This window comes from Drosophila gunungcola, unplaced genomic scaffold (genome assembly GCF_025200985.1).
Source record: "Drosophila gunungcola strain Sukarami unplaced genomic scaffold, Dgunungcola_SK_2 000084F, whole genome shotgun sequence".
In the NCBI taxonomy this organism is placed as follows: domain Eukaryota; kingdom Metazoa; phylum Arthropoda; class Insecta; order Diptera; family Drosophilidae; genus Drosophila; species Drosophila gunungcola.
The window spans coordinates 210634-234470 of record NW_026453246.1 but is presented as its reverse complement, the minus strand read 5'-3'; the positions used below and the strand labels follow the sequence as shown (position 1 = coordinate 234470).

General features: G+C 34.2%; 1 protein-coding gene across 3 annotated transcripts; it reads right to left on the bottom strand.

Moving 5' to 3' along the window:
- Positions 1-407: 407 nt before the first annotated feature.
- LOC128264887 (uncharacterized) lies at positions 408-23596 on the bottom strand. 3 transcript variants are annotated; one of them, XM_053000596.1, is made up of 7 exons: positions 23201-23596; positions 5094-5494; positions 4021-4502; positions 2484-3483; positions 1244-1368; positions 1073-1179; positions 408-1014 (listed from the first exon to the last, which is right to left on the bottom strand). In XM_053000596.1, the coding sequence occupies exons 2-7, from the start codon at positions 5382-5384 to the stop codon at positions 977-979; spliced, it is 2043 nt and encodes a 680-aa protein (XP_052856556.1). In that variant the 5' UTR covers positions 5385-5494; positions 23201-23596; the 3' UTR covers positions 408-976. The 3 variants fall into 3 exon arrangements, with proteins under 3 accessions (XP_052856556.1, XP_052856554.1, XP_052856555.1); XM_053000594.1 differs by having other exon boundaries at positions 408-991; XM_053000595.1 differs by lacking the exon at positions 23201-23596 and adding an exon at positions 15909-15929 and having other exon boundaries at positions 408-991.
- Between the last annotated feature and the right edge of the window lie 241 nt (positions 23597-23837).

Sequence of the window (23837 nt, the reverse complement as noted above, 5' to 3'; positions counted from 1 at the left end):
GTTAAGTAACAGAATATGTCAGCTGCTGGTTTAAATAAAGGTATTCCTATAAAGATTAATGTATGTATCCTATATATGTAAAATGTATATTTTTCTAATTTGTAATATTTATATATGTACATGATATATATTAAACAGATTTTTTATTCCATTTATTTTTTTATTTTTAAACGTAAGTATTATCGAATCTACGATATTAAAGAATTATAAATAATTTTTTCGAATTGAGTATCTTAAATACGTTAACTTAAGCCCAAAATAAATATTTAATAACAATAGTTATAGAATACCCTTGAAAGTCTAGAAATGTTAACCGAACTGTTAAGTGCCCTGCTATCCCAAATATCGATAGCACCTTTTTACCGCCACGTTTTGAATACAAAAAAAAAGAAATTACTTCATTTCGCTTCACATATAATTTTAATAGATATTATTTTATTTCGTTTTAAACATATTTTTTGTATGTAATACATATTGTTTGTGTTCGTTTCCGTTAGCTTATCAAAAAATTCACTTCACTTTTGTTTTGTATTATCGATTAACTAGATTCCATAGTTTATGTTTTTGAATTTCACTACCAAGAGAAATGTATTTATCTCTAGAACAACACGTGCCCGTGTGTATTTATAATAGGTATTTCAATTAACTAATCCACGCGTGCCTCGGCATTAAACGTATATTTATATAGACATGTAGTAATATTATATATATTATGTATTATTAGGATCCTAAATGTGTAGAAGATCAGTTATAGTTGTGACCCGAGGTGTACAACAAATTAAAGTGGGAATTGATTTAGGAAAGGGCTATTGTGTGTTTCGGGACCTTAAACTAGCCTCGTCTAGCTGTCTTTTATCCTTGTGATCCTAGATCAGCCTGTGGCGTCGTTTGAGATTTTTTTGTAGTTTCTTCATGGTTGTGGCCTTGGTTGGTCCTCAAATCTGCGGACGTGTCCATAGATCGCTCAGATCCTTCTTCAGCTTGCCCAGCTCTGCAAGTAGGGATTGGTTTGGACTTAATTCCCCAGTGAGTTTGCATTGGCCTTCGCCCAGGTTTTTTTTATTTAACTTACCCAGTTGAGCTGGCAGAACACCGCCATTTCGAAATCCCAAATCGAAGCGAGGCTGAACTCCCAACTGGCTCGCCGCGGTGGATCCCGAGTTGCGGAAGGCGGTGCCACTAAATCGAAATAATGTAAGGCTTTCAAATATATAAACCACCGCCTTGAAAAAAGCCTACTTACCTATAAGGATGCTTTAGGCAGCCGTATACCTCGCGATAACGCCCATAAAGAGTGCCGTAGGAAACGCCCAGGATGCGAGCGGCCTTCTTCATCTCGAGTCTTTTGTTCTTAATGGCATCCAACACCTGAAACATATTAAGCCAAAAAAAACATTTGTAAAGATTGTAGCAAATTAAAGAACATATATTTATAATTTATGACCTATTACAATTATTTTTTATGGAATTTTGTAAACCTTTATATTTTTACCCCTGTATAATCATTACATTTGCAAGGCCTTTCTGTAATTTATGGAATTTTTATGGAATCATTATATTTTCAAGGCTTTTCAGTTAATTTATGATGAAAAAGCATTGTCACGCCCTGTACAATTAGTTTAATTTGTTTTCTTTTTTCATAAAATCATTCTAAATTTGTAGTTTGGCAACAAAAAAAAAAACTACAGAACAAAAATGATTGTCAGGTTTTGAGAAGAAGAAACAAAAACGAAGGTCATTAAAAAACACTATTTCATTAAAAGTATTGCCAAATAAACAAAAAAAAAGACTTTTAAACAGGTTTTTGTCAGTATTCGTCATTTAAATATTAGACTAGTGAACTTGTTTTGCAAAAATCAATTTGAACTTTTATATTTAATTATTTATAAACGCACAGTCTTTTTTATATGTATTTTTAAAACTTAAAGGTTTAATATAAGATTATTAAACCTAATGGATCCCACTTTTGCCTACAAGCAACATTGGATTTCCATTTAAATTTAATTTGAATTAAATTGCAAGACTTAGCAAATAGTTCAACAAAAAAATTATTACATTATTTTCAAATTTCCCAGTACATTTAATAAACAAAGCTATTAAAGTCTCTTGAAAAATTTACAGGTGGCATAGAAAAGATATATAAAAAGTTAAAGTTAAGTTTATTATTCCCACAACTATCCTACAACGAAATGACAAAAAATGACTACAAACCAAAAATCCGAAAAAAATAGTAATCAAGCAATTATTTAATTAGTTTTATAATAAAAAAAGTCACCAGAAATATTAATTTAAATCCTAAAAATAAAAATAATTAAAAAATTTATAGAGTAAATTATTTTAAAACGGCAAGAACAATATCCAGATATTTAACTATATTTAATACAAAGGAAAAGTTAATTAAATGCAGAAAAATTAATTAAATTAATTAAATTAAAGTCGCTGAAAAACATCCCCATTAATATATATATAAAATAAAAACTTACGCGCTTGGTAAAGGGTTCCTCCCAGAACTGTGGCCGCCGCCCCTTGGCCAGATAGTCGTCCATCTTGATGACGTCCTGCCACTGCGACAGCTCCTCGTTCGTGAGCCGCAGCTCGGCGGCATCGTAGTCCTCCAGCTTGATGTCGGGATAGTCGGCGGCGGACAGTCCGCTGGATCCAGATGGATCCATCTGGACCCCGTTGCCACTTCCACTGCCGTTTCCGGCGGAGGCATTTGCCACCGCCGCGGCGGCGGCTGCAACGGCCACGGCAGCGGTGGCCGCGGCACTGGCCACATTCGGTCCAAATTCGTGGGCCATCAGCATGCCGTGCTCGTTGATCAAGTAGGAGGAGCCACCAGAACCAGATCCAGATCCGGAGCCACCCTCGTATTTGCAGGCAAAACTGGCCGGTATTACGACCGTTGGACGTGGCGACTCCGCCCTGTTCGCCACCAGATGCTCGTTCTCGATCTCCTCCAGCGGCTGTGGCAGCTCATCGGGTTCTTCCTTGGGCGACGTGTCCACCTCCAGATCATCCTCTCCGGATTTCTCGTACAGCCGACGGGCATGACGCAACTTGCCATGACGTTCGCGTCGCTCGCTGATCTTCTCCAGCTTTTTGGAGGCACTGGTACTGGTGGTGAGTACTTCCGGTTGCGATTCATCGCCGGCTTCCGTTTCCGGTTTGTTGGCCAACTCGCCATCGCTAAGGTTCTTGGGCGTGGAGCCGCCATTCGGCTCCGAATTGGACCAATCCTGACCAGCAACAGCCGACGGCTCCTGGTCACCGGCTTCCGGCTGGAGGAGCTGCTGTTGCTGCTGTTGTTGCTGCTGCTGGTGACGTAGACGCTGGCGCTGTTTTGGCGGGCAGGCGGCGGGCGGGGAGGCCATCGAGGCGGCATGGGCGGCCAGGGGCGGGTCCTCCACAAAGTGACGCGCCGTCTCCAAATAGGCACGCTGGGCAGGCTCCAAATTGGCGGCATACTGGGCCAGCTTGCGTCTGTCCAGCGAAAAATACAAATTCAAAGGGAGAAATTACGGGAAACACGCTTTAAAAGCACTAAAAAAATTTTATATAAAACTTAAATAATGAATTTAAAACATATATGATACATTTGAGCATTATCATTCCACCTTAATTGAAATATTTTCATACTATCATGCAAATAAGTGTACATTGTATTTAATATATTTCGTTCAAAACTTAAAAATAAAATTATTCATTCAAAAACCAGATATTTATATTTAAAATAGGAAAAAGAAAGATTGTTAAAAAAAAAAACAATTTATAAAATATTTCTCAAAAAGAAAACTAGTATTTAAGAGGTGCTTCAAAGAAAAACCACTTAAATAGCACTTGTAAAAATGTTATTCCTTATTTAAAAGAATTTATTTTTCGAGTGAATAAATTGTTCGTGTTATTTCTTAGAAATTAAAAAAAAAAAAAATATACATAAACATTTTTTTAAAAAAAATTTTGGTTTGTGTTAATGCTTAAATAAATTACCTAAAAAAAAATTAGAGATATTTAACCTACACATTGAACACGTCGTAGGCGTCGTCTAGTGGCGGACGTCCCCGCTTGCGTTTGGGACCCAGGAAGTGTTCCACGGGTGCCACGCCCTCGAGCGATGTGCCCCCGGCTATCGCGCCCACTCCGCCCGAACCCGAGGCCCCCGGATGCGGCGTCATCACGGGCATGCGACCCAGCACACTCTCCATTCCCGGGGACAGGCGTTCCCGGTCCCGATCACGATCCCGCTCCCGGTCGCGATCTCTGTCCAGGATCGTGGAACTGTGCAGATGCAAGGGTGGACCGGGTGGCTGGGGCTGCTGCTGCTGCTGGTGCTGGAGGATGAGGTCCTGGGCGTAACTCTCCGCCAGATTACGCGGCGGCGAGTGGAACTCAGCGGCAGGCATCGGAGGCGGCGGACCGTCCTCGTCATCGCGCCAGGTCACCTCGGCCAGCCCTTTGATCTTCAGATCATCCGCGGTCTTCAACAGCGACGGCAGACTGGCCTACGAAACACAAAAGATAGTGTAATGATGGGGTTACTTTCCGGGGATGAATCACTAAATCACTGTATAAAACTAGAGGTTTTAAAAGGTGCACAAAAGTATGCTATACATTTTTTTTAACTCCTGGAAGTCTACTGAGTACAGGCTAAAAATGACTACACATTTTTTATAGCATACTTAAGAAACATTTGCAAAGACTTTACGCATGGTGTTAAGTAATGAAGATTGTTAAGGCTGAGATGAATATTATCATATTAACATGTAAAATATTTTTTTATTTATTATCTACAGTTCGTAGATAAGATTAAGATATGTATATGTATCATTTATGGTGGGAGCCACAGAAATCACTGGGGTTTTGAATCTCTTTGAAAGGTCTCCAAAAGTATGCAACAAGACAATAACGTCACCAACGAAACAAATCCTAAAGACTTCTAGATATTAAATATATTGTTGCATACTTTTCACACATTTTTAAATAGTTTCATAACGCTTGTGCTAGCATATATAAATCATCGTATGATGAAAAATATTTTAAAACAAAACTTTACAGAATTGGAAATATTTTTGATTAACTTGGCTCCAACTCACATGCTCCACGTTGATCTCTCCCTTGTACATGAACTCGATGAGGCACTTGACCTCCGCAAAGGTCACGTCCTTCATGATGATGATCGGATCGCGTTCGCTGGCGTAATTGGAGAGCACGGCGTCGAAGAAGGTGCTGCAGGCGCAGAGGACGACGCGGTGGGCGCGGATGAGCTGGCCCTCGCAGGCCAAGGTCACATCGCAGAAGCATCCACGATCCAGGAGCTGGGAGAACATGGTCTGCAGATTGCTATGGTGGTACTTCCACCTCAGGCAGTACTGCTGCGGCAGCATGGTGGTGCCGCGCCTGCTGCTGCCCCTGATGGTGCTGCCTCTGGTGGTTCGTGGGGTTCGGATAGTTCTAGTGGTCCTAATAAAGGTCCTCTCTTTGCGTAGATGACTGCCTGGAAAACACAAATAAAACGACTTTTATAAGCGATTGCAAAACTAACGTCCTCATAGTTACTTTAACGGGGTATCTAAAGATTTTAAATCACCTTCAAATTTGCATATATTTTTTTTAACATTGAAAAACAGCTTCTTAAGCTATTTCTGAAGAGACCCCAATAATAAATAATAAGCCTAAGTGAGTATTTTAGGCCATAGAATAAGTATGAGATTTATAAAAAAAAACACACAGGTTTTCAAGCACGTTTTAAAGTTTTTTAATAAGAGCAGCGAAAAAAAAAATCCGTTCAAAATATATGTTTTGTTTGGCGAATATAGTCATTATTAATATTTAAGTTTTTTTAATAGTTTGTTATTAAAATTTGATAAAAAGTGAACCCACTACCATAAAATCCTAAATTAATATCTTACATTTTTCCGCCCACCTAGACAAGATATTGAACTGTTTTTATTGGTTTTGGTCATGCCTGGAGCATTATAGATGCATCGATAAATTTATTAATCCCATAAATCCTTTTGCAGTGCGATGGTCTGTAAATGTCAATCGGTAGACATGCAGCTTTCAACTGTTTAATGAAAGGGTTTGCTTTTATTTTTTTTATTTTTTTTTAAGCTTTTGGTATGTGTGGAACTTCTTGTTGGCCTTATTTTAAAGGTATTTTTACGAATTAAATTCATCGCAATTTTTTCAGCCAAATAAATAATCGAAATTCCCGCTTTATGCGAGCAAGTCCGGATCGGGGAGAACAAAACAAAAAAGAAACAAGAGTCCTGCCAGTCATCGAATAGCGAGATGTTTTTTCCAGCTCCATTTCCCTGGCAACAAAGAAGCGCCAATGACTTCGGTGGGCGGGGCAGCGAAGTGGGCGGCAAGTATGGTAGTTTTTTTTCTTTCAGACTGCAAGCGCCATAAAAATGTTCGTCCTCGTTTTCATTTTATTATTATTCTTCACTCTCCCCCTCCTTTATACACATAAAAATTTTCATAATTTTTTTTCGCTTTTCTTTTTTTTTTTTTTTTGCACACTTTCATACAGCGCAAATATTATGAGCAAGGTAAAACTTTATTTTGTTTGTCGCCTCCTCCAGCTCCTACACATATATATATGCATTTATGTAATATATAAAAATATATATGGTGTTTGGTGTACATGTACAAAATGAGTTGACGCTTAATAAAAAGCACAATTTTCCCCCAACCCATGCAAACAATCTGTCAATATACTTAAACGCAATGTACGGAAAAATGAAAAGAGCAATTATAAAATCCCTTTTGTTGTCGCTTTCCACAGATCCATCGTTATTGTAAAATCGAATCGACATGACGAAAGAGCGAAATAAATTGATTTTCCTGGTAAAGATAATTCTACATAAAGCCTAAGAATGTTATTTTAATTACTTATTTAACATACAACAGTTGACAAAGATAATCCTCTAAACGTATTGATTTTTATTAGTGTGCCATACAAATTAATAGCCCTCGAAATTTTATGACTAATCCTTTGGCATTTCTAATACAGCAATTTATTTTTAAGCTTTTCGTAATCCTCAATTAAAATTGTGGTCATATATAGTTGTGTGTGTAATTACAAACGTTAATTTGATAAGCTCAATGGTACTTATAATATTAATTATAATATTCTAATCATCTTTAAATAATGTTTTAAAATGGTCGAATATTCCTGTTTTCTATTTATTCTTAGGCCAGACCAGTTTATTTAATTTCATGCAAAGGGCTTGTTGGCTTAATTGTTAAAACCAGCAGTTACTGTTATATACTATATATGTACTTTTTAGGATAATAGAGATATGGCCATATACTTTCCCTTCATCAACCCTTTCCACATCGGTTCCTGGTACGGTAATAAATTTTAAGAATTCCCCCAACAATTTTGTTACCCTTTTTTTTATATCTGCCAACAAATTTTTAGATTTTTTGTCTCTTAAACTTTGTTTTTGCTTTTTTGCTTTTTCCTTTTTTTTTTTTTTTGTTTTTTGTGAAACGCATTCTTGCTTTTAGTACTAATAGCATAAGGGAAAAAGAAGCGAAAAAAGGGTAGGCCAATGGTAGGGGGATAAGAACTTTATGTTAGCTGCGTTTTATGTCCAGTGTACAAAATGGACCACACACACACACACATTTAGGGGAAAAAAGGACCCACACTCACACACATTTATTTTGGAAGTAAAGAAACTCCTGGCATGGGTCAAAATTCGCTCGAGAAAAGAAAAAAACAAACGAGAAGACTTGTAGAAAAACGCTGCTGAAGAAAAAAGCTCGCGAACAGAATGCGAAAGCAAATTTCGCTTCACCTTTTTCAGCTGCAAGAAATGCCAAAGGAAAGTTGAAAAACAGAACAAACTACAAAAAACATCAGCAGCAGAACGCTGGCAAATAAATTGCACAAAAAAAAAAAACATAACCTGGCAAAAATGGGTAGAAAAAGCCAAGAAGAAAGGACTTCTCTAGTATATAAAAGAGTGCCATATGTACGGGTTTTTGTGTGCAGCGTGATTGATATATAAAATACAGTCAAGCTTTATTTAATCGAAAGTAACGAAAAAACCTAAAACGTAAAATATAATAAGCAAACTGGTCTCACAAGTACGTAATTCACACTTTTATATATCTTACAATCCCTATATATACATATATAGTATATAAAAAAATTCTTACTATGGAATGAGCGTAAATGATCTTCGAGGACTTTAATGTTCTAATTTCGAAACTGACCAATAAAATCGTTGGCGTTCCTGATTTTTAACAATATATATCTCTTTTTGGCTAGATTTTTTAAGATTTGCATTCCTTTAATAAGAGAACCCTATGCTGGAAACTTTTTTTGATTTTCCAGTTCAAACTTATTGATACTTCACTGTATAAAATAGTGGCATTAAAAAACGCAATGTCCGGCACTCAAGGATTGAAGATTTGAGTTCGGTTTTCTGACTTGGCTTACTCACAATAATAGAAATCCCCCTCCCGTCTGCAAGCACACACACATAGACAAGAGTTAACTGCAAAGGGTTTTTGATCCCAATCTTTTCCCCACCCCCTCTCTCTCTCACACACACACACACACACACGCTAGGAGCGTTACACATTTAAGTTCCTTAAAATAAAAAAAGCTACAACCCACACAGGCAAACGTAAATAGGGTGGGTGTGTGGGTTGGCATAAAAAATACATGTTTTATTGTAGTATATTTTTCCCGCCAAGCAGTCGCACACACACACACACACGTAAAGCCCCTTTTTCTTTTGGATTTCCTCATGGAAAATATTTTTCAGTTTTTATAACATTTTTCTTCTTCTTTGGATTTCGTTTTGTGTGTTTTTTGCTGCATCTTTTTTATTATTTTACTTCTTTTTTTTTTTTTGCTTCTCCACTGCTTGTAAGCAGTACAGGGGTGAGGGGGTTTGAAAAGGGGGTGACGCAAAAAGGTTGCGAGCGGAAAAATAAAAATGAAAAAAGACATTACAGCGACTGCGACGTTGGAGAGAAGAAAAAATAAATAAATAAAAACACAAAAAGCTGGCAGAACGAAGGGAAAATAAAGAAAGGCAGGGTACAAAAAAAAAATGAAAAAACATAACGACCGTTTCTCGTTTCATTTCGTTTCCCCCCATTTTTTTTTTGCAGTTTTTCCCCCCTCTGCTCCTGCTTTTTATTATTATTTTCAGTTTCTGTCTTTCCCCATTTATTTTTCTTTCTTATTTTTCGCCCCATGTTTCTCTCCTACTTTTTAAGCTGTAATTTTTTACTTTATGTTTTTTATGTTTTCTGCGCTCCCTGCTCCTATTTTTTATTTTCAGCAATTTTATCCTTTTTTTTAAATATCGATTTTCATGTCAACTTAAATGAAAGGTACACAGTTTTCCATACAAAAAAAAAAATATAAAATAAACGGAATGTAAAAAAAGGCGAGTACGGAATTTATATGTGGACCTGTCAACCACGTGTGTGTGTGAGTGTGTGTGTTTGTAATGCTTCTCTGCTTTTCCTTGCTGTCTCTTTTTATTATTAATTTTTTTATTCACACACACATGGTTGTAGATTTTCCCCATTTCCTTTTTATAAATGCTTGGCAGGGACACACACAGCGAGGAAAACAACTCCAAGATACACGGAGAAATTTCCACTTTTTGCTCCGGTTCTCCGTTTTTTATTTTTGTTTTATTTTTTTGTAGTTTTTCCTTAGCATTTTCCGGGCGGTTTATGGGTGAAGGTGGTAAATTCCAACCATGATTAATGGAGAACTCAATCGAGATAGATACAGTTTTATATACATAAATGAACATATACGACCTATACTTATGGGTTGGTTCTTACGTATATATATGTATGTTTTTGAAACGAATTCCATTTCTCAATGCCAATTTTCGATAGCAATCTATGGCGAATTTAAAAAACACAAAAGGATAATAAATTAAAAGGTATCGCCCTTTATAAAAACGTAGGATTTTCAAGCTCTTTGGTATTATAATTTGCGATCAATTCTTTCCTAAAATATATTCAATAGGATTCAGCTTAACCATTTAATAGATTTTTGGATTTTAAGTGATTCAAAGCTAAGGATCAACAAGGATCAAGACAGGATTTATCCATAACAATAAGTATGTGTTTTAGTTTTTATACGATTAAAATGTCACCAACCATTTTAAATTACTTATTTAAGAACAAAATTATAGCCCCTTTTGTATATCATAAGGATTGGTTTAGTTCAGGAGCTCTTTTTCAAGTATTTAACAACAATGAATGGCAAAAATGATTTTAAATGATCTGTGTTAAAATGCAATAAGCCCCGGATATAATCTCCTTACGCTGCTCGCCTGGTAGTAATTAAACTGCTTGCCGCGCTGACCTCACCTGAGCGACAAAAAGGGATAATCCCTGGACATAAACCGATATCGGAATGAACTCAAACGATGGGCACAAACGAAATCGGTTTTTATACTCAACAGAATGGAACGCAAAGTGGGGAGTGGGACCGGATAAATAAAAATACTGTAACCGCATTATCAATTGTATTAAGGCACCGATAAGTGCAGAGCACCGAGTATATAACTCAATATATAATATAGGTGGGTCGCTATGTACACATTCTATACTATACATTATACACAACACATCCCTTTCCTGCCAACAGCAATTTTCCTTCTTTATTTTACTGCTTCTTCCACCAGCACGTTTTTTTCTTCACTCGCTTTTGTAATTTGTATAATTTTTTAACATTGTCGACGCTGCAGCTCCTGTTTTTCAATTTTTTTTTTTTTCGTTGGGTTTTTTGCTCCTTGTTTTCCAGCTTGTTTTTTTATTTTAGGTTTTTTGTAGCTTTCCTTAACGTGCAGCAAAAAATTTTAATATAAATTTATGTGCTGGCAGAGGGAAAGGTTGGGGGGGGGGGGGGGGGGGGGGGGGGGGAGAGAGGGATAAACTTGTTTGCAAATGAAACACGGCAAAAACACTACAGTGTTTTACACAATTTTCATTTGGTTATTTTTAATATTAATAAAAATAATATAAAGCTTGCGAAAAATATATTAAAATGAGAAATTTTCATATCCGTTTATTTCGTTGTTTATAGAGTTGGCAGTTATGACTTCTCCGGTCCGAAAAATACCCGCCACCACCCCACGCATTTTATTGGGCCATAAAAAGTTTTAATAAAATAAAACAAGATTTAAAAAAAATTAACGATTTGAGTTTCTGCTGAAAATGGCAAGCTACAAAAACCGAAATTGAAATAAAAAAACAAAAATCCTAACGAAGAAGATATATTTACATCAAATTTGCTATAGATAATGAAATTCCAACCAGTTATTTAGTAATTTCATGATGATTGGGCCCCTTTTCTTTTATCTCAAATGAGAATCAAATTCCACAAAAAAATTATGATTTCAGTTAGCATTATTGTCAATAAAAAGCTGAAGAATATTTATTTGATTTATGCAAACATGTTATCTCTTAGCCTTCTACTTTTTTTCGTTCAATCGAAAACCGCAGCAAAAGATATTCAAAGAAAACAGAAACCAAATACGATCTGCAGACATGCGAATTTCACATCGAGTACAACAAAACCACCAAACACTGAACAAATTTGCATCAAATACAGTGGAACTCCGATAAGTCAAACTGATAAATAGATTAGAAATGATAATGAACTAACATTAATTTTATATTAAATATTTTTTTAAAAATAGCTCCCTGTATAAATTTTTTTAATGTTCATATCACAACAAATCTTATCGTCAGTTTTCGGTTAAAAATGTCCTTAATACTTACTTTAGAATCAAAAAATCGCTTTCAAATCATTTGAATTAATATTTTCTATGGACTGATGGCTTAGGGAAGTTTTACTGTTAGAGTATCACAACGGGCTTTTTCAGCTTCTTTAGCAGCTTCCTTTTCTTCTAGCTCCCCAACTACAACTTGTCCGCTCTCCTGCTTGCATAAATAAAACAATAGGGTATACTAAAGACGACCATCAGATACCTAATATTTCCTTTAAAAAAAATACGAGTTAACCATGAGATTAAATAATTAATACAATGATAAATAGTTGTTATAGAACTTCGCTTAAAACAGTTTTATGAATTATTTTTCTTCGTTATGAAGTAAAAAATCTACTGAATTCTAGTAAACATCGAATATACATACCCTTGCACTCTACAACTTTACTGGGTATACAAAATAAAACAAAACGAAACAACAGAAAGACCAAGTCAAATGAATAAGCAGTTTCTCCGCTTCGGCTTCAAGCCAGAAAAAACACACACAAAAAAGAGAAAAGGAAACATCAACAAAAATAATAATAATAAGAAATGTAGAAAGAATTCGCATTCGAAAGCAATTCAAAGGAAAAATCTATGCGTTCTTTTGATTCTCGCTTTCTTGGCAAATTGGTAGGAGTTTTTTCTTTTTGCGAAAGCTCGCGTTATATTTCTTTTAGTACCCATTATAGGATGCAAATGCAGAAGGTTGTTTTCGGATTTCTATAAATATTTACTGTAGCAATTTAAACAAACACATGAAGTCGTATTTGTGACAGCGATAAATGGTTATATTTAAATACAATACAAAAACATATTTGTAGTATTTGGAAAGCATAGATACTGATCAAATAAATAATACACTTAATAATTTCTAAACCTAATTTTAATTAGGAATTTTGTAGGTGGTTTTTGTCCTTTGATTTCATTGTTTAATTTTTACAAAATCAAATTAATAGAAGTTGTGAAAAGCCTTTTTAAAGACCAAATTATAGTTAAATTAAAAAAAAAAAAACATAATTTATGTTAAATGGGTACCACCTATTCGAACCTCATTCACACGCTCTGTTTTGCTGCTGATTGCGGATGGGCAACAATTCGAAATTCATATTATTAATAAGTAATAAAAAGAAATGAAGAAAATTGCCAAGGAACACAAAACACGCAGCAGCAGCATCAGCAGCAGCAAAAATCCAGAAAAGGAAGCATCTTAAAGATACGCAGGTTTCCCCCTTTTTTGTAGGCACACAAATATATATGTATATGTTCATTTGGCAGATTCTGCGGTTGCGATGCCTTTGGGTTCTTGTGTTTTCTTTTTCTTTATTTTTTTTTTTTTGGAATGCCAAATGCCATTGGCTGTAGAAGAAAAAAAACGGACCTAGGCCAAGAAAGGGAATGGAGGTCTAAATTGAAGTCCAAGATCAAGACCAGGTTCCACGTCCCCCGATCCGCAGCGAAATATACAATTGCGAATAAGGCCAAGTGCAATAACACTTAATACACACACATACATACATACATACGCAACATCATAAAGCCTTCTGCACCCAAAACAACAAAAAATAAAATTTAAAAAAACCAACCTGCAAACCAGCAACAACAACAACAACAAAATGTGCAACTTTACTTTACGATCCTCTATAACTATGATATTGCCAATGTTGTTATTGTTCTTGTTGGCCAAGTGCATTCGCCTTCTGTTTTTGTTGTTGTTATGGTTTTTGCTGTTGTTTTTGTCGTGTGTTGACTTATGCAGCTTCTTCTTTTCAGCTTTTAAGCCCCCTCTACCGCATTATGCCTACTTGACACTGACTAAAAGAAATAGTCCTCACTTAATAAAAATTGTATACTGCCACAATAAAAATACCTAAAATACCTAATAGTAAAATCAAAAAGCAGTTTGGTAAAAAAATGTTATTGAGAACAATTAAGTTAATGCAATACCATTGTTATATTTTGGCTAATATGGTAACACTTCAATCCGTTTTAAAATGATATGATGGCAATCCAGCTGTTCTTCACAATAAGATAGTATAACAATTACAGTTTAAAGTAAGATGCTACATATAGTCAGTATTTAATTTTAAGCTTCATTATACTGGTTATTTCTTTTATATTTTGTTGTACTATTTTATTATTTTATTTTATTGCAATGTCATAAAGGCATAATTTATCTGAGCTTTTCTAAACAGTTTTCTTTTCTTTTTTTTTAGCTGGCTTTGTTGTTGTGGCTGTTCTTGTTGAAATTATTAGACAGCAACAACAACAATAGCAAAAAAAAAAGCACGCAGCGTCCAGTTTGGCACACACACACACACACACTGTTGAAAATAAAGAAACATATTTTCTTTTTCTTTCATTTTTTTTTTTGTTGCCCCGGGCATTCAGCGCATCTGTGTAACCTCAAGGTTGCTGAACCTCAAAGGAGCTGGAAAAAAGGGGGTGTACAAAGGTGGAAGAGGAAGAGCAGCAGGCGTACGACAAGAATAACAATGCAAAAAACAGGACTTTACCATAAATAGAGTCCTAGCCAAATAACCAGATTGTATTTTCTTGCATCTAATTTTGGTTAAATTTTTTGTTGTCACAAATTTTTTAGCGGATTATGAACTAATAAGGGGGTAACAATTGAACGAATAGAAAATTTATTATTAAAATTAATAAATATTATTAAGACTAAAGACAATTTTCAATAATCAATTTAAGGAGAATTAAGGAAACATATTTATTTAAAAGTAAACAAACAAGTAAGAGTTAACGATATCGCCTTTTGTTGGATACAAACGAAATTTTAAGAAAAAAAACAATTTCGTTTTTATTTTGCCATTGCTCTTTAAGCAAGCACAAATTTATAAAAACAGTTGTACTCCAAAAAACTGCAAGATATCAACTCTAAGTGTAATATTTATTTTGACTAGTTTTAAACGTTCTCGCCGAAGAAAAATACTGTAAAAAAAAACAAAACATAAAAACCAAGAAAGTATTATTAAAAAAAAAATTTTAAAAATTACTCTCACTGAGTGCGCGTCTCAGAAATGTCTTAGCCCGATAAATCCATCAGGCAGATGGGTTTTAAATCAAGTCAAGGTCTACTAGACAAAGGCCATAAAGAATATTTGCGAAGATCTCGAAAACCTTTTTTCCGGGGAAAACGCCAAAGGAGCCGAAAACGCAACACCCAATGGTCAATGGTTTGGAGCAGGTGCACCAATGGATGATGGGATGACTTGTATTGGACGCCAGAAGGGATCTGCTGGAGAAATTCCCTTTTTGCCTTGGCTTTTCTACCTTGTTAGCTGATACTACTTTTGCTGCTGCTGCTGCTGATGCTGCTTGTTCTTTTGCTGGAAAAGCTGCACAAAAACCTGGCTGGCTAAAACAGCAAACAAAAAACAAAAAAAAACATCGAATAAAACAAAACCAAAAGGAAGAGAACGAGCGGGAAGCACAAATTGCAAAGCTGGAAAAAGGAAAAGCTGCTTTGCACAATCTTAGAGGGGAAATCGGGGGAAATAGAGGAAGTTACCCACTAGTAAATGCACTGAGAATAGTCTTTACAAATTTTCAATCTATCATCAAAGTTAATTAAATGATGGTATTTTTATAAGCTACGTAGATTACAAAAATTGTATTAATAATAATTTATATTTGTTATATTTTCTTTGAATACGAATATGATATAAATATATTTCGAATTAAGTAGAAATAAATACAAATTTATCCTTTTCTAAAGTGTTTATATTCATTTAAAATTTTTTTGATTTTGTTTAAATTTCTTAGGAAGCCTGAACCCTAAGAAATTTTAACATAGCAACTAATATGATTTTATTTTTCCAATTTTTTAAAATATTAAAATTCAAATAAAGTTAAATAAAATAAGTTTTCAAACCATTTTAAAACGAAATTCCTTATGAAATATGTAACTATTTACTTTTGAAGATTATTATTAAGTAAATATTTGCTTTTTATTTATATATATAGTTTTTCTCTATGTATCTGCTACCAGCTATTTCTTCAGCTTCGTTCTTTCTATTCTATTTGATTTTTTTTGTGTTTTTGGTGGCGGCGCATGAAAAAGCCGAAGAAGCTGCAGATACAAATGTAAGATGTAAGATACTCGGGGGAAAAACTTACTTGCTGAGGGGGAAAAAGAACATTCATCAAGAAAACTGTCGTCGTTTTTTGTGTGTTGTGTGCTGTGTGCTGTGTGTTGTGTGCAAGCGAGCTGTACGGCATTTGGTATCTGTATCTTTAGCCGGTGCCCGTGTCTCTGTATCTGTAAGTACGTTAGCCTCCGCCGCGGATTCTAACTCATATTACTGCCTTGTTTACTGGCTTTTGCTTCTTGTTACCAACATCGCAGCATCGGTACTTTGGGGGTTCCCCCGCCAGCCAACCATTTGTTTATGTCGGTGTTTTGTGTCTATTCCGTCTGCTCGTTCGTTTTTATTTTCATTATTTATCATATTTTTTCACCGCGTCTAATGTTAACTTAAATATTATTTCTGTATTGTTTGTGGAAAACCCACAAAAGTGTGCGCAAAAAGTGAAAGACCAAAAAAATTGAGGAAAACAAACGTAAAATCTGTAGGGAAAAGTCAAGAAGAGCTTGGTTTACCTGGTTAAATAAAAAAAAAATTAAGCAGGTAATCCCTCACTGAAGAAAATACTAAAAAAGAAACCGAGATTTTTAAGGGCTTTTATTTTACTTGTTACATTTTAGGTTGCCTGTTCTAGATAATCATTTACTTGGGCAACGAACGGTGAAGGAAAATATTCCAATCAAGTAGAACAATTTCGCGAAGATCCCAACTGACTTTTACTATTTCATTTAAAGTACTTTAATAACCAAAGCTCGACTACAAAATAAATGGAGAACATAGGAAAATAACAGCGTAACGAAAACAAAAAAAAAATTAAGTTAAGAGAAAAAAACGTTGATGATGATGAAGGCGAAATCTCGGAATGAGAAGAGCAGAGTTTTTGCCGCTTGTCTCCTTGAAATGAGAATGTTGATACCGTGCAATTAATGGGAATACAAGGCTATACTTGACTTAAAAAACAAGAACAAAGAACTTCAAATGATAACACTTTAATTTAGTATTTTCTGGCTGACAAACTTTCTTATTTTATAGCTTCTCTTATATACTATTTATAAGCCTATGTTTTTTTGCCACCCCATATTATAGAGACCTATAGAAATCGCTAGCGACTTTATGGATATTTCCCTGAACATAAAGTAGATATTGCAAAATGAAATGCATTTTCTACAGTTGTTTTTATGAAGCTGACTGGTAAAACCCCCTATTACTAGATATCTGTTAGTCGTTGCTATTTTGAAATGGCTTTTTTTACTGGCTGGGTGTTTTTTGCTGCTTACTTTTTTCCGAAACAAAATCTGTGTTTTCCTTTTTTTGGGCACTTTGTAATTTATTACGTTTTTTGCTGTTGTTGCTCCGTTCGAGTATTTTATAAAATTGTTCAATTTTTGCACGAGACAATGTCGCAGGGTCGCCCCAGTCTTCCAAACCCCCTCCCCCCTTTTGGAAATCCCTCCATGAAAAGCAGCAGTAAAGTGGCGCTGAAAAACGAAAAATAATACAAAAAAAAAAAAAAAAAACAGAAGAAAAAATAAAGGAAAAGTGGGAGGGGCAAGGAAAAGCGAACCAAAGTGAATATTGAGATATTTTCCATGCTGACAACTCGCTTGGTTTGCTTCGTTTTCGGTTTCGGTTCGTTCAAAAGTGATTTACCTCTTTTGGTAATGTGCAAGACCCTCCCGAAACGCCCCCCTTTTCCCCGATTTCCCATCCATTTTTTTCCCTGCATGTTTATGTGCAATTTTCCTTCACACACACTTGCCACTTTTGCCACATACAGTTACAACATATCTGCACTTTTAAAATATATAAGAGCTTTTCTCTAAAAAAAAAGGGGAGTACTCAAAAAATAAAACACAAAAAAGCACAAATGAATAAAATGAATTTGTAAAGACTGAATCCATTGATACCCTGTACAAATGAGGAAGTTTTTCAACAAGTTGATGGCATTCCACTTCATTACCATTCGACCTTGCGAAAGGGATGTCTCAACTCGTTCGTTTGTTACAAATTTGATGAAACTTCTAATAGATCCCTTGGGTTTTAGGGGAAGGCAAAAAAAGGAGTAGCAAAAGTTTCACTGAAAAACCAAAGATTCGGATACCGCGGTAAGAATACACTATTTTACATATTAAATTCACAACTAAATGTGGCCCATGGTGACCGAATGTGATTAAATATGTCCACATAGTGTGACCGAATGCGATAAAATGTGTCCGAATAGTGTGACCAAGTGACACATTAAATCAGGGCAAACAAAGTTACGAATATTAGACTCGTGAAACCAAATACACTTACTTATTATAAAGTTCAGTTTATACAAAAATTTTTAAAAATTTATGATTTTAGTGAAGGGTATAGAAATAGGTATAGCCAAGAGTTTTGGGCGCCACTTACAATTTCGTTCTGTGCAAAATATAAATGAAGGTTTTACTACAACTCGTGTTCTTTTTTTTCCACCTTCTTACCTTCCCCAACGCCGGAAAAGTTCGTTCGTTCATTCGGTTACAGTTTTCTTTGCCCGCCCTTCTCCCCTTTTTAAGCTTATAGTTTTTCCTCCCTTTGCCAAGCGCGCCAAAAAAAATTGAGTAGGAAAATGGGTAAGATGGGGGAAAAATGGGGAAAAGCGGACAGGCAAAAACCGAGCAACAGTAAAACGAACGTTTTTTTCCCCTTTTCTTTTCTAGTGGAGAAGTGGGAGGATTTTGGGGGTAAATAAATTAAATGCTTGACTTTATTTTGCCCAGCGATGTTTGCCTTGTTTTAATATTTTCCTTGCATTTCTCTGGATATACTGTTCTCGTTTTTTACTCGTATTTTCCCTTTGTCCCCATCACTTTTTTTTGTATTCTTGAGTTTTTTTTGTGCCTTTTTAGAGCATGATTTGTAGTTCGTTTCGTTAGATAGAATTCCAATCTGCTGGCGAACAAAAGGGTGGAAATTTACGAAAAGATTTCCATAAGTTCTCATTGGACGGCGGGGAAAACGGGTCGAAAAAGAGGGAGTACAAAGGGATACACTTTAAACCTGTTGCGGTTCAAAGAACTTGATAAAAACTTATATTTCTTCAGGAAAAGCGTATAAAAAGTATTAACTTATTTACGTTTTTTTTTTTTACATATTGATATAATATGTATTGGTCGTAAACTACTGATACAAAAATAAACCATGTAATCTGCCCTATAATCTTTAATACAGCTTGCACATGATGAAAAAGAAAAGATTATTAAGTATAGGTTTATAGAGCTTTTTTTATATATCAACAAATATATTTGGCGCATATGCGTAAATAATTTATCAGTTATACGCAGTGTTGCCTTGACAAAACTTATTCTATTAACAAAATGTTTGACATTTTTTAGTTTTCCACTTCATCGATAAACAACTTTTTAATTGCTTAAGGGTCCACTCTAATTTCTTTGCATTCCAACAAAACACTCGAAAACTAAATCAAATTTACACAATGCATTTTTGCAAAGCGCTCTTATCAGCCAAGGTTTCTGGCAAAAAAAAAATAAATAAAAAAACCAAACAACAATTGAAAAAGTACAGCAAAAAGTGGCGGCTAGGAATATAAATTAAATTAATATAAAAGTAAATATAATTGAATCAGTAACACAATTTAAGCTGAAATATTGTTGCAAATTAAATAGAAATAAAATACCACATTGCCACGGAAGCGGATAAATTAAAAAAGCGAAGGAAACAAAATTAAATTAAAATGTATTAACAAAAAAAAAATAAATAACAATAAAAACGAAAACGAAAAAAAAACAGACAAACCACAAAAAACGTTTTGTGATTCATAATTTCGATTCGTATTCGGTTTTTGTTGCTATTATTTTGTATACATACATATATAAATGTGTGTTTTGTTTTTCTTTTGTGGGTTTTGGGTGATTTTTGTAGAGTTCGCTTTTGTTCCATATTTGGAGTGTGCGTGTGATTTTGTTTGTTTTTTATCTTTCCTATTTGAAAATGTTTTTTTTTTTGTTTGTTTTTTTTTTTCTGGCGGTTAATTGCATAAAAATAGAGGCGTTATTGGGGTTTGCCTTTTTTGTGATTTTCGATCGCGACATAATTTGATTTGAAAAACCTTGGACAAACGAAAAATGAAAAAGAAAGAAACTGGGAGCCAAAAGAATTCTCAACTTTCGAAGGGCGATTAGGGGTTCGAGCATTTTTCTCAACTTTTCTTTATTATTTCCCATTGTTTCGCTTGGCTTTATGCGACGGAAATAGTTTTTATCTCTCCCCCATTGCTTTGATTTCAGTTGTTTTTTTTTCTTCTGTAGTGCCCCAGTATTTTTACCACTTCTCGAAGTTATCAGTCAAATTTGCCTAACGTGTTTGTTAGTTTTTATTTTATTTTTATTGTCTTGCTCCGCGCACATTCACAAATACATCACAATAAATATATATTTATGGCGTTGTTAATTTTTGTTTTCATTTTTCTGATTTGCCCTCTGCAGAGTAGTTTTTTTGTTTGTTTGTTTTTAATTATAAATATGAGCTGATATCAGCAGAATGAGGCATAAAAAAAAAGACTCGATGAAAAAGAAAAGGCATCCACAAAAAATTGAGCCTTTTTATTACAAAGCCAAACAGAAATGAAAAAATGAAAAACCTTGTGAACAGATCAAGGAAATAGTTTTCATTCCCATAAAACAAAAAACATTGAATAAATTATAGAATTTTTGTTTGTGAGCACACAATAGACATTCGAAATTTGTTTGTTATGATTGTTTTTTTATTTTGTACAAGTCGCAAAACATAAACTACTGAAAATTTGCGTAAGAAGCGAACTTTATTTACCTTGCCCACTAACAAAAGCACGTACATTCGCAGAGTAAACTAAACAAAAGTTAGTGTGACGAATATATAAAAAAAAAACTGTTAAGGCAACAACAAAACAATCAGACACGAAAAACAATATTTCGTGTCAAAATTTTGTGTCGTTTTTTGCTTTATTTCCTACTGTTGTTTTCGTTTTTTTTTTATTCGGTTGCGGAATAACACGAAAATAAGTTTGATTTTGTTATACTTGCCAGATTATTGTGACAAGACTTTGGGAATACTCTATTTATCATCGTGTTTTTGAAATTGATAATTTAAGTTGGGATTTATCTTCTAGCAACAAGCTGTTTTAATTTGTTAAAAAAAAAAATGTTCATGAGCTTTGAAAATATTTCGAAACCCCCTTGAAATTTACATTTTGTTATCGTTTGGATTTTTATTTTTTCCTTTACTGACATATTTCGTTCGCTATTCAGTTATTTTCCAAAGAACACATGAAAAATTCAGGATATTTAAACTGTGCATATCTACGTGTATATCTGGTAGTTATAATGTGCTTTGAAGTGGCATTTTAAATCGTTTTGAACCCATTATAGAAAATTTACATTTCCCTTTTCATTATTTTTGAAATTCTAAAGCGTTTTAAAATGCATTTTTTGTTTCATTTTGTATAGGTAAATAATATTAGTACTATTCTTATAATTAAAGACTAGAATTAATAGAATACTAGAATTTTAGAGAAGTATTATTGATGTTGCTCATATAATTTTCGTTAATATAGGATATAGAATTTCTAAATAAAAACCTTTTAACTTTTGAGTGTAGGTTTTCTGGTTTCAAAGTGATATGGAATCCATATTATGAATACTCCCAGATTTTTAGGGCCGTAAGGGGGCGTGGTACTATGGTTGCTGACCTGCCCTTGTTTTTGTTTGTTTTCACTTTGTTTTGTTTTGTTTTTGGACAATGAACTTGAAATTTGGAGCACGCGCTCACATGTAATTGAAATGTGTGTGAGTGGGGCGAAGGAGAGAGGGAAAGAAGGGGGGCAGAGGAAGATGGGAAAGAGCTGGAGAGCAACAGAGAGAGGGCACTCACACACACCAATACTTACACAATGTACCCATGGGCAGATCTACAGTAACGTTAAAGGGGAGTATTTTTTAATATTGGCATAGTAACTATTTGAAAACAACAAATGTTTAAGAGTTCCGCAATTGTAGGGGGAAACACATAAAAATATTAAATGTTTTTAAAATGATTTTTTGTTGATTGTAAATAAGTAAATTTTTTTTTAAAAATGAAATTTTTTGGTAAATCAAATTTACTTAATAATTTTTTGTTGTTATCACGCCGATTTATAATGACTTTTATGACGCTCGGCCCCCAAATTTTTGCATCCGCCCCTGACTGACACAATCACACGCAGATTTTGCGCCTCTCTCTCTTCTCCTCCCCTTCCTCATCCTTCTCTATTCGCTGTTTTTTGCGCAGGCGAATGCTGCTGTGAAAACAAAAAATTGAATAAAACAGCCGACAAAAACAAAAGGCCAGAGAAACGTTGACGGCGACGTCACTCAAATGCGATTTGCAATTTTAATTTTTGCCGTTCATGTTTTTCATAGTTGCTTGTTTTTTTACTTTTAGTTTTTTGTTCATATAATTAAAGTTGTAAAAATGAATTGCAATACAGACGAGAGAGAAAAGTAAATTGCAAATTGCTTTTGCCGTCAAGGCGGAAATGCTTCTCTCAAAAAAAAAATAGTACCAAAAAACAAGAAAAATAAACTTAAAAACCGCAACAACAAAATACGACAAAAAAAATGAAAAGAAAAAAACTAAAAATAAAGACACAAAAATGTTTTTAGGATTCATTAATATTTTTTTTAAGATCTACTACTATTTTAAGCACGACTGTAGGGGATTTACAACAATGGAGAGCGCGGGGAAATTTGTGGCGGTTTTCCATAAGCCGCAAAAAACTTAATTATCAACCTTAGACGGAAAAAACAAAAAGCCGTAGACAAAAAATGTAAATTACTGGCCTATGAATTTAATTTATTTTTTGCAGCTCCATGCGTTTTTTTTCTCCTTTTTTTTTTTTTGTTTTATCTTGGCAATTAGTTGAAAAAAATTACAATAAGTGAAAAAAAATGGCAATCGTTTCCTGGGCAAAAAAACAATTGTTTACAATAATTGCATATGATTATTATTTATGTCAATTTCGAATATTTCGCTGGCAAAGTCAACAAACCCGGAAACCTTCGACGAGAACAACGGAATTTTTATCGTAATATTTTGTTCGTTTTTTTTTTTTAACAAAAAACTCGCACAAAACAAAACATGCAAAAAAAAAAGCACAAAATACATATATGTATTATTAAAAGAGGGGAGAGCGGCGACCAACGGCAACAAAAACAATAAAAAAAAATCACACAAATAACACACAACTTTTGTTTGGCTAAAAATATAACGACGTTCGTTTTGCGTGTCTTTTTAGCACATGAAATAAATAATTTGTTTTCTCACCTTTTCTTTATGACTTTTCGCGGTATCTTTTCTTTCGTTTTTTTGTTTTGTTATTCGAATTGAATTGCACACGAAGCAGATTTTGGCGAAAAAAATCCATTCATTCATACATATTCTGGCTTGCAATTTTCATTTTTTCTTTGTGTAACATTTAAAATTATCCAAATTTCATCAAAAATTCAAATCGCGCGCTTTTTTGTGGGCTAACGGTTAACACTCAAAATAATACAATTATTCAACACAAGCCACGAAATTGTCATTAAAGTGGCATTTAAATAGCAGAAAATTACAAAAAATAAATCTGTTTGTTCTCTTTGGAATATTTTAGAATATTTTGTTTATGTTTTTGTTTATAATTTCCCGGGGATATTTTCCTTTCCGGCAAACACACTGCGATGTCACGAATTTTCGAGTGAAAAAGATTGAGCTTTGCGTGTTGCTTATATAGACTTTTGCTGGCAACAGTGTGACCGCACCGCTATCGATAAAAAATACCACCTTACAAAATAAACGATATAATGAATTTACTTAATATAATAATAGTTTAAATACATTTTAAAAAGGCTTAAAACATTATAAAAAGTCATAAATATATAAAATATTAAAAGACAATTTAATGAATGCATTTTTAAGGAGG

Coding starts and splice junctions, on each gene's coding strand:
- LOC128264887 (XM_053000594.1), bottom strand. CDS start 5,384: ATGCTGCCGCAGCAGTACTGCCTGAGGTGGAAGTACCACCATAGCAAT. Junction 3,484..4,020: donor GCCTACGACGTGTTCAATGT/GTAGGTTAAATA, acceptor TTCGCTGGACAG/ACGCAAGCTGGCCCAGTATG. Junction 1,369..2,483: donor AGGAACCCTTTACCAAGCGC/GTAAGTTTTTAT, acceptor AATATGTTTCAG/GTGTTGGATGCCATTAAGAA.